Source organism: Salvelinus sp. IW2-2015, unplaced genomic scaffold, assembly GCF_002910315.2.
Source record: "Salvelinus sp. IW2-2015 unplaced genomic scaffold, ASM291031v2 Un_scaffold8072, whole genome shotgun sequence".
NCBI lineage: Eukaryota > Metazoa > Chordata > Actinopteri > Salmoniformes > Salmonidae > Salvelinus > Salvelinus sp. IW2-2015.
The window spans coordinates 1-11,512 of NW_019949332.1; the positions used below are offsets into that span (position 1 = coordinate 1).

The following is an 11,512-nucleotide window of genomic DNA, read 5'->3' on the forward strand; positions in this document are numbered from 1 at the left end:
TCATCATCAAGCTTAGATCATTTGAACCAGCTGTGTAGTGCTAGGGCAAAAACCAAAACGGTCCCCCAAGCGGGGCCCAGGACCGAGTTTGGGAAACCCTGCACTATTACACGTGTCAAACTCATTCTAAGGGGCTGTCTGTTGGTTTTCACTTCTCTCTTGTCACTAATTAGTAAGGAACACCCACCTCACCTGGTTGTTCTAGTTCTTAATTGGAAGAAGGCCCTCCATGGAATGAGTTTGACAGCCCTGATCTATTACCTTCCCTCCTGTGTGGACTTGTTCAAGAGGATGCAACGTCTGACCTTACTGACGCATACACAACCCCTGTGTGTGTCTGTCTCCCCCCCTCTCCTCCAGATTCATATGTTTATATTGTCATCCCACTTTAACATTGACAGGTTAATGAAATGAAAGAACCTCCTGTGTGTTTTTTGTCTTGTCCAGACTCCCGCGGACGTTCTGGTGGTACCACCTGATGTGCTGGCTGCTGGCTGCTGTGGGAGTGGTGTGTATTCTGGTGGCCCACGAACACTACAGTGTGGATGTGGTGGTAGCCTACTTCATCACCTCAGCCTCTTCTGGTGGTACCACACCATGGCCAACGTCCAGGTGACATGCTGATACTGTACAATCTACAATGATGCTGATACTAGATTATAACTGGGGTTGCAGGTAGCCTAGGGTTAAGAGGGGTTGCCGGTAACTGAAAGGTTGCTGGTTGGAATAGCCAACGTGAAAATCTGTCTGTGTCCTTAACAAGCCATTTAACCCTATTTTGCTCCAGTGGCGCCGTACTACTTTGGCTGACCCTGTAAAACAACACACTTCACTGCACCTATCTGGTGTGTGTGACCATGAAACATCTTCAAAATAAATGACACGTCCTCTTCTGGTCATCCATGTGAGATATTGATCAGTGGAGGCTGCTGAGGGGAGGACGGCTCATAATAATGGCTGGAACGGAACAAATGGAATCCCCTATTCTAGATCACCTATTCCGCTAAAGCCATTACCACGAGCCCGTCCTCCCCAATTAAGGTGCCACCGACTCTGTGATCTAGATAGAGTAATCGTTTCTGTTCTGGTGGTACCACACCATGGCCAACATCCAGGTGACATGATACTGTCATGTAGTAGAAGCAGATAGATAAACAGCAGATGGACAGAGATGATAAAGTAGATTCTTGATGATACTGCAGATGGACTGATACTATCCAGCAGAAACTGCTTACCAGTCTTCAGAACCTTCAAACTGAACTGGACCTCAAAGCCAGCTCCACTGCATTTTTTCATTGTTCCCTCTCTGATCAGGGGCTGATTTAGACCTGGGACACCGGGTGTGTCCCGTGTAGGTCCCGTGGCTCAGTTGGTAGAGCATGGCGCTTGCAACGCAGGGTTGTGGGTTCATTCCCACGGGGGACCAGGATGAATATGTATGACTTCAATTTGTAAGTCGCTCGGATAAGAGCGTCTGCTAAATGACGTAAATGTGTGTGCAATTAATATCAGGTGGACAGAAAACCAGCAGGCTCTGGATCTCGTCGGGTCAGAGCAGAAAACTTCTGCTTTAGAATCTTCTTTACAAGATGAATTTAATTACACCCACCAGTGAGAATGAGACAAAATACAAAAAGTGTCCCTTTTTGACAAGCAGCTTGTTCAATCTCTCCTGCTTTCTCTGCAGACCTCTTGGTGGATGTGCAAGAACATACTGACAATACAGCAGTTTAAAAGGCCCAGTGCAGTCTCAAACTTGATTTATCTGTGTTTTAAATGTATTGTCCCACAGAGGTTGGAATAATATGTGAAATTATGATAATGCCATTGTAATGTAAGAGCTGTTTGAAAAGGCAGGGACATTTTTGTGGGATGTAGTTTTGGCCTGCCTGGTGAAATCACCAGGCGGTAAATTAGTTAATAGACCGATAAGAAATAGTTACAACCAAAAGGCCTCACAAGAATAGTAAAAAACAATAATTTGACCAACTGGGGACATGTTGTTAGTCCCCACGAGGTCAAATGCTATTTCTAGGGGGTTTAGGGTTAAGGTTTGAATTCGTGTTAGGGTTAGAATTTCATTAAGGGTTTGGGTTAGGAGCTAGGGTTGGTTTTAGGGTTATGAGCTAGGTTTAGGGTAAGAGTACGGGTTAGGGAAAATAGGATTTCGAATGGGACTGAATTGTGTGTCCCCACAAGGTTAGCTGTACGTGTGTTTGTGTGTGCGCGTGCAATGCCAGAAGCACTCACACACTCTTCTGAACCACCTACCACAGTGTTTACACGAATCAGAGTACACCCCTCATCCTCATCCATTAGGCCTGGCTAGGATCATGATGATAGATGGCTCTACCCACCCTGTGAGATTCACCTCAAAAGACGACCGCTTTCTGCATGTTTACATAATGATTAACCTAATGTTAACGTAATGACCTTAATGTTTCAGGGAAATGTTGTGTAAACCTCCCATAGTTCTGTGAATTACAAGTGTGAACGTTTGTTTGATAGCAGTGTCATCACAATGTGTGGAGGTTATAGAAGTGCTATAATGTGTTGGCATGGTGTTACTCCCTCTGCTGGACAAAACTAAGACTGACATCATAATAGGGCCTGACATTTACTATTACAGCTCCTTCCCTTGTAGTTGTGTCAATTGCGTGACTGTCTACAATTCCATTGATTATTGAATTGCACAATATGAGATGTTCACATATCCATATTACTACTATTGATAGATAGTTTATGCCAAAGTTTATAATTGTTTTTGGCTGGGTAGTAGCCTAGCGGTTAAGAGGTTGGGCCAGTAACTGAAAGGTTGCTGGTTCCATTCCCTAGCTGACTAGGTGAAATCTGTTGATGTGCCCTTTGTGCACAGCACTTAACCCTAATTGCTCCTGTAAGTCGCTCTGGATAAGAGCATCTGCTAAAAGACCAAAAAATTAAAAAGAGGACTATTTATTCTTCAGTAAGGCTCTTCCTTGTCTTTGTTTGTTGTGCTAATGCTCCCGAGTGGTGCAGCGGTCTAAGGCACTGCATTTCAGTGCAAGAGGCGGCACTACAGTCCCTGGTTCGATTCCAGGCTGTATCACATCCGGCCGTGATTTGGAGTCCCATAGGGCGGCGCACAATTGGCCCAACGTCGTCTGGGTTTAGCTGGGGTAGGCCGTCATAGTAAATAAGAATTTGTTCTTAACTGACCACCACAGTCATCCTCTGCACCTCCATGATGGTGGCCTCCGTGAACGGCAGGCTGCCTTTATCAGTGAGAGACGGGACCTGTCTGGGCCCACCACTGCATCGATCTCCACCTGCAACCCTCTCTGTGGTGTGAACGGGTACAAATGACATGGAAAACATTATTACAAAGCAACGAGCATTGGGAAACAGGACACTGGATATGTTACACATAGCATTATGATTGGGTACTGTACTACATCATGCTACAACAAGGRGTTCTCTTTAGGTTCCATTGAACTGGTCCTCCACACTCCTCTTCCTGATGTAGTACCTTGGATATCTGGACACACGACCATGTGTTGGTGGTGRYATCAGTACCAGCGATGAAGAGGACTCCTATGATGTAATGCTCACRTTTAAGTTGTCTGTTGTTTTTGTTGACAGGCCCTGCGGTGCTCGCCCAACAACTACCTCACCAACACCTGGTGGAACCCCGTGTTCAACTTCTTTGAGAGGAACGTGCAGACCCAGGTGCCCTGCTCCTTCTGCTGGCCAATCACCTGGCCCCCTGCCTGCCTTAAGAATTCCTGTAAGAAGTACAGTGCAGTGCAGAGCCTGCGGGAGGAGTAGAGAGTAGGGGCTCCACCCCACTTCAGGATCTTGTTCACCAGGCATTCACCACCAGTGTTGCTTTGAACACCCCAACCTATTTTGTATTCATGCAGTATTTATGGTCTATTATGTGATTTTAAAGTATTATGTGAAGGATAGTTGAAGTTTGYGAGGAAATGGTCATATAGGGAAAGTATTTGAGAAGAATAACATAATCCACATGCATTGGGTCCTTGTGTACTTCACCACTACAATGTATCTTATTTATGAGGTCAGTTTATTTGAAAATGTTCTTTATTCTTGTGAATGTTACTGTAACAAACTCAACTGAAGTCAACATGTTACGATGTCATGCAGCGCTTTGCCACTGTCTTGCAGCTTTACTCAAAACTCCAATAGAAAAATTGCATTTTATAGAGCTATACCTTATTATGTTTACATCAATTTGATTTAATGAATATTAAGTACTTTAAAAATATATAATTTCCAAAATGTGCCTTTAAATACAAATGCATGCAATTTTAAATTGCAAACTTGAAGATGTTTGTTTTCAATGTTTTATATTAATTTGCATTCAATGTGCATTTAGTCTTTAGTCTCATATGATTGTGTGTCCTAATGTACCATAATTTATACCTTCATAATAAAAAAAGAACACGTTGACTTCAGTTTTGTCCAATCAAAGTGCAGATACTAGGAGAAGTATGACGCYTGCACGGGTCAACCCCTTTGCCGTCGTCATCTATCAACGCACCAATCACACCACCCGTTCTCTCACCCACCAATAGGAAGCTAGGAATCACCATGCGTCGTTTRCTTACAAAAATAACATGGCAGAACCTTCTGAAAACCATCTTTAAACTTATACTTAGAATATTTTGACGAGTCTAAATATTCAACTCGTTTCCAAGGATTACGAGGTGTTTTTTTGTGCTTTGCAGCCGATATAAACCCCATGGTTATGGAATTATGGCACGAGCTCCTGGGCACTTCTGCGCTGTCCCATGTCTGCATTCTGGCCTTGACAGTATTCGTGGCCGTCTATTATCTAATGCACACATTTCGCAAACACCAGGATTTCTCCAATATTCCYCCTGGTCCTAAACCATGGCCAATAGTTGGAAATTTTGGCGGGTTTCTGGTTCCCAATTTCATCTGGAGGAGGTTTGGAGGCTGGGGAGGGAAGGACGTTCCAAAGTCAAAAACACGAGCTCTAATTTCGCCTCAAGTTATTATCACGGAACAAGCTAAAGTTTACGGTAACATCTACAGCATGTGGGTAGGGAGTCAGCTCGTAGTAGTACTGAACGGATATGAAGTGGTCAGGGATGCCCTCTCAAACCGGGCAGATGTGTTCTCCGACAGACCAGAGATTCCCACCGTTACCATCATGACAAAGCGGAAAGGTAAGTGCTGCTTCTAGACTCAACCTGTGCGTAATAACGTATGAAAGCACAATAGTCAATAGATTTTTGCTGAGGTCGATTTGACTCATCGTATGAGCGGTCTTGGATGAGCGTTTTTCCCGGTGAATATTCTATTGTTCTATAAAACAAAAATAAGTTGATGCTGGATAGTAACAATGCCAGAAAAGCCTTTGTGCAAACGAGTAATCAAGGCACTCTCATGTAACAGAAAAATGTAAACGCCTTCGTTGTGGCTTACACCGACGTGTTGCGGCTATATCATCCTTCATCAGGGTGACAAAGAATAGTGGTGTACACACAGGTGTATATCCCAACTCTCACAGGAAGTGACTCACTTTATTACCATATGTAATTGATAAAGTAAAAAAAAAATGGGTGGGAAAAACACATTCAAGATACAAAGATGAACAAAAAACATGGCATAACAAGAGAAAGAATGCAATATCATAAAAGTAAAAAAACGAACTGTGTACAATGAGCTCATGTTACCAAACTTAAGAATGGAGAACCAAAATAAACCCATCTTTTACAGGAAAGGAGAATAATCAATTTCCTCATTTAGACCTGGCAATACAGTGGCTTTAGTTTAAAATCCAGAGCGTTTCGCATTTTAGGAGGTGTTTGAGACGATCGCCCCCACCTGCGAGAAATGGGAACCATTTCAATGGCATGACTTTAAGAGAGTTTGGGCTGGCATGGCCAATCTGTCTGTAATGTTTAGCCAAAGGATACTTGTCGTTAGCAGTCCTTATAGCATAGGCATGTTCAGACACCCTGTCCTTGAGCCTTCTCTTAGTACGTCCTATGTAAAAGCACCCACCTGGGCAGCCTGTACACCACATAGGCAGCCCAAACACCCTGAAAGCCATTGCCATTGAAGAGGTCCCAGTGCTCGCAGGGGTCTCAAACACCTCCTACAATGCAAAACGTTCTGGATTTTTAAACTAAAGGCCACTGTATTGCCAGGTCTAAATGAGGAAATTGATTATTCTCCTTTCCTGTAAAGATGGGTTTATTTTTTGGTTCTCCATTCTTAAGTTTGGTAAATGAGGTCACGTGTACCAGTTAGTTTTTCACCTTTTATGATATTGCATTTCTTTGTGGTGTTGCATTCTTGTTTTTCCATGTTCATCTTCATATCTTGAATGTGTTTTCTTTCTCCAAGTTTCTTTACTTCATCAATTACATACAGTATGGTAATGAATTGAGTCACTTCCTGTGAGAGTTGGGATATTCACCTGTTTGTTCACCACTATTATTTGTCACCTTGATGACGGCTGTAGCCACAACACGTCTGTTTAAATTTAAAAATCTTGCCACGCATAAGCCGTAAAACATAAATGCTTTAAAAAGATTCACTACATGAGAGTGCCTTGATTGGAAGTTTGTTTGAACAAAGGCTGTTCTGGCATTGTTTACTATCCAGCATCAACTTCTTTTGTTTTATAGTATTTCATCCATGATCAAAGAGCACCTCATGGATGAACTATAAACCAAAGAAGCCCTCCTCTCCTTTGTCTCTATTCTATTGTTATATTATTCTATTGTTCTATTATATTATTGTATTCAATTGTTCTATTCGATTGGTATGTTATATTAGATTGTTCTGTTATTCTATTGTTCTGTTTCTTTCTATTGCTCTATTCTATTGTTCTATTCTATTGTTCTATTCTATTATGTTCTATTCTATTGTTCTATTTCTATTTGTTCTATTCTATTGTTCTATTCTATTGTTCTATTCTATTGCTCTATTCTATTGCTCTATTCTATTGGTCTATTCTATTGTTTCTATTCTATTGTTCTATTCTATTGCTCTATTCTATTGTTCTATTCTATTGGTCTATTCTATTGGTCTATTCTATTGGTCTGTTCTATTGTTATTCTATTGTCTATTCTATTGGCTATTCTATTGCTTCTATTCTATTGTTCTATTCTATTGTCCTCTTCTATTGTTCTATTCTATTGTTCTATCTATTGCTCTATTCTATTGTCTATTCTATTGTTATTCTATTGTCTATTCTATTTCTCTATTCTATTGGTCTATTCTATTGCTCTATTCTATGTTCTATTCTATTGTCCTCTCTTTGTTCTATTCTATTGTTCTATTCTATTGTCTATTCTATTGCTCTATTCTATTGTTCTATTCTCTATTGCTCTATTTCTATTGGCTATTCTATTGCTCTATTTCTATTGTCTTATCTATTTGGTTTATTCTATTGTTCTATTCTATTCTCTATTCTATTGCTTATTCTATTGGTCTATTCTATGTTTCTATTCTATTGTTCTATTCTATTGCTCTATTCTATTGTTTTCTATTCTATTGGTCTATTCTATTGGTTATCTATTGGTCTTTGTTTTCTATTGTTCTATTCTATTGTTCTATTCTATTGGTCTATTCTATTGCTCTATTCTATTGTTCTATTCTATTGCCTCTTCTATTTGTTCTTCTATTGTTTCTATTCTATTGCTCTATTCTCTTATTGCTCTATTCTATTGTTCTATTCTATTGGTCTATTCTATTGCTCTATTCTATGGTCTATTCTATTGTCTATTCTATTGTTCTATTCTATTGTCTCTCTATTGTTCTATTCTATTGGTCTATTCTATTGCTCTATTCTATTGTTTCTATTCTATTGCTCTATTCTATTGGTCTATTCTATTGCTCTATTCTATTGGTCTATTCTATTGGTTTATTCTATTTTCTATTTATTGCTATATTCTATTTACTCTATTATATTGTTCTATTCTATTATTCTATTTCTATCGGTCTGTTCTCTTCTATTGCTCTATTGTATTGTTCTATTATATTGTTCTATTATATTGCTATATTCTATTGCTCTATTCTATTGTTATATTCTATTGTTATATTCTATCGGTTTGTTCTCTTTCTATTGGTCTATTCTATTGGTCTATTCTCTTCTATTGTCTATTATATTGGTCTGTTCTCTTCTATTGGTCTATTCTATTGGTCTATTATATTGGTCTATTTTCTTCTATTGCTCTATTCTATTGGTCTATTATATTGGTCTATTCTCTTCTATTGGTCTATTATATGGTCTTTCTCTTCTATTGTCTATTTAATATTGGTCTGTTCTCTTCTATTGCTCTATTCTATTGCTATTATATTGGTCTATTCTCTTCTATTTGCTCTATTCTATTGGTCTATTCTATTGGTCTGTTCTCTTCTATTGCTCTATTCTATATTGTCTATTATATTGGTCTATTCTCTTCTATTGCTCTATTCTATTGTCTATTCTATTGGTCTGTTCTCTTCTATTGCTCTATTCTATTCGTTCTATTATATTGGTCTATTCTCTTCTATTGCTCTTCTATTGTCTATTCTATTGGTCTGTTCTCTTCTATTGCTCTATTCTATTGGTCTATTCTATTGGTCTATTCTCTTCTATTGGTCTATTATATTGTTCTATTCTATTGCTCTATTCTATTGTTCTATTCTATTGGTCTATTCTCTTCTATTGGTCTATTATATTGTTCTATTCTATTGCTCTATTCTATTGTTCTATTCTATTGGTCTATTCTATTGTTCTATTATATTGGTCTGTTATCTTCTATTGGTCTGTTTCTATTCTATTGTATGTTCTATTCTATTGTTCTATTATTTTGGTCTGTTCTATTCTATTATTCTATTCTATTGTTATATTATATTGGTCTGTTCTATTGTTATATTATATTATTCTCATCAAAAGTCTTCCAAGCAGAAAAGGAAAAGAGAAATGTAATTTTGCTCTGTAAATAATGACATATGTGTACTAGTGCATAGTGACAGCACTATTAACTGTCCTCGCCTCGTATCATTTCTCTGAACCTTAGGCATAGTTTTTGCCCTTATGGACCAGTATGGAGAAGGCAGCGCAAGTTCTGCCACACCACGCTGCGGAACTTTGGCCTGGGCAAGTTGAGCCTGGACCCTGTATCCTTGAGGGGCTGGCTTGTGGTCAAATCTGAGCTTCTGCGTCTCGGCGAGGAAGATACTGAGGGTTCAGGAGTGGACCTGACCCCTCTGATAACTAACTCTGTGTCCAACGTAATCTCCTACATCGCCCTGGGCCAGCGCTTCCACCACGCTGACCGGGAGTTTGGCGCCCTGCTGGACCTGATGCCCGCGGCCTAGAGATCATCGCCAACAGGTAGCCTAGAGGTTAGAGATGTGGATCAGTAGCGGAAGGTTGACTGTTCAAAGACGTGGGAACTGAACTGGTAACTGCTGGTCTCTGATCTCAAGTAGAATTTCCTGCTGTGTGCCCTTAAGCGCTTAACACATTTCAGTTTCTCCCAGAAAACAGGCAGTAACGTATCTATTCTACTCCTATTCTAACAGCGTGGCGGTCCTCATCAATGTCTTCCCCCTACTCTACTACCTGCCCTTCGGTGTCTTCAGAGAGGTACGGCAAGTGGAAAGGGACATCACTGCCTTCCTGAAGCAGATCATCACCAGACTAGGGAGACGTTAGACCCAGCCAACCCAGAGATCTCATAGACATGTACCTGGTAGAGATGCTGCCCAGGAGGCCGCTGGGGAGACGGACAGTAGCTTCTCAGAGGACTATCTATTCTACATCATAGGAGACCTCTTCATCGCTGGTACTGATACCAACACCAACACAGTGCTGTGGATGATGCTCTACATGGTCGTGTATCCAGATATCCAAGGTACTACATCAGGAAGAGGGGTGTAGAGGACCAGTTCAATGTAACCGAAAGAGACTCCTTGTTGTAGCATGATGTAGTACAGTACCCAATCATAATGCTATGTGTAACATATCCAGTGTCCTGTTTCCCAATGCTCGTTGCTTTGTAATAATGTTTTCCATGTCATTTGTACCCGTTCACACCACAGAGAGGGTGCAGGCGGAGATCGATGCAGTGGTGGGCCCAGACAGGGTCCCGTCTCTCACTGATAAAGGAGCCTGCCGTTCACGGAGGCCACCATCATGGAGGTGCAGAGGATGACTGTGGTGGTCCCCTGGCTATCCCTCACATGGCCTCAGAGACCACAGGTGAGGTGAGAGAAACCCATACTAGTCATTCTAATTCTATGGTAGAACCTGACTTCCGTTATGCACAGTCAGATCAATAAAGTTGTATTGAATTGCTTTCTCAACAACTTGGTCAGTCAGTTCCACCAGACCAACACTACAACAGGGACTAGGGCTGCTGCAGCAGAAACAGGAAAGTACAACCCTTTCGCTATGGTTCGTCTGTTGTTGTCGCGGTTTGGCCGCCCCGTGTGAGGAGGCAAGAGTTCCGTGGCTATACGATCCCTAAGGGCACAGTGATCATCCCCAACCTGTGGTCTGTCCATAGGGATCCCACTGTGTGGGAGGAGCCAGACGACTTCAACCCCTCTCGTTTCCTAGACGACCAGGGGAATCTCCTGAGGAAAGAGTGCTTCATACCGTTCGGAATAGGTAGGTCGTAAGGCAGTCTCTCTCGACAGACGTATGTGGGGGTCCCATTAGCGACTTGCTCTACGACTGGCAAASGGGAGTGTAGTCACACGGTATACACTGAGAATGAAGCCTTTCTACTGTGGACATTTACAGTTAGGCTCCTGTAAAATCCACTGAAACAAGGTTCAAAAGGTTAGTTCACAATCTCACTGGATTGTTAAAGTCCCATAATACCCCTACATGAGTATGAAGCAGTTAGGCCACGACTGAACATTTCAATCATTTGATTTCACAGTCTTACTGGATTATTATTGGAATGCACTTAGTATGACCATGACTTAATGTGCATCTTTACAGTGTTCTCTCCCTCTCTTTYCCAGGACGCAGGGTGTGTATGGGCGAGCAGCTGGCTAAGATGGAGCTGTTCCTGATGTTCACCAGCCTGCTGCAGGCCTTCAGTTTCAGACTGCCCGAGGGGCTGGCCCCTCCTCCCATGCACGGGCGCTTTGGCCTCACCCTGGCCCCCTGCTCATACACTGTGACTGTGAGGCCCCGGCGGTGAGGCCACCAGACGAACAACAACCGCTGACACCGTAATTAAGCCATAAGGCACAAGAGGAAGTGGTGTATCATGAATACAGTCACAGGTAAACGGCGTTAGTTGGCCACGATGCGACAGCATCGGCCAGTCAACCCATTTGTCTGTGACTGTATTCATGATACTGCCTCGTGCCTTATTGCTTTTATAAAACTGTTACTAAAATAACAATTAATTACATATTTTAATTAAAACATTATTTTGATAAGTCAATTCATACTAACATTACTAACTTAATTCTTCCACCAGAAGATATAGTCCAGACAAAAATCAGTTTTTTAGTTATT

At 41.3% G+C, this 11,512-nt stretch overlaps 2 protein-coding genes across 2 annotated transcripts; both read left to right on the top strand.

Moving 5' to 3' along the window:
* Window positions 1-447: 447 nt before the first annotated feature.
* LOC112079458 (phosphatidylcholine:ceramide cholinephosphotransferase 2) lies at window positions 448-4,457 on the top strand (the record flags this gene model as incomplete). The annotated part of the gene is given in 3 exon segments (XM_024145406.2): window positions 448-572; window positions 575-612; window positions 3,622-4,457. Coding segments are annotated over 3 exon segments (349 nt in total), but the record flags the coding sequence as incomplete, so codon positions are not given.
* Window positions 4,458-4,566: 109 nt separating this feature from the next.
* Window positions 4,567-11,506, top strand: LOC112079459 (cytochrome P450 2U1-like). The gene is given in 13 exon segments (XM_070442343.1): window positions 4,567-5,195; window positions 6,268-6,274; window positions 9,054-9,334; window positions 9,337-9,364; window positions 9,556-9,671; window positions 9,674-9,691; window positions 9,694-9,732; window positions 9,735-9,887; window positions 10,075-10,140; window positions 10,143-10,193; window positions 10,196-10,234; window positions 10,478-10,645; window positions 11,008-11,506. Coding segments are annotated over 13 exon segments (1,599 nt in total). The 5' UTR covers window positions 4,567-4,744; the 3' UTR covers window positions 11,190-11,506.
* The last annotated feature ends 6 nt before the right edge of the window (window positions 11,507-11,512 follow it).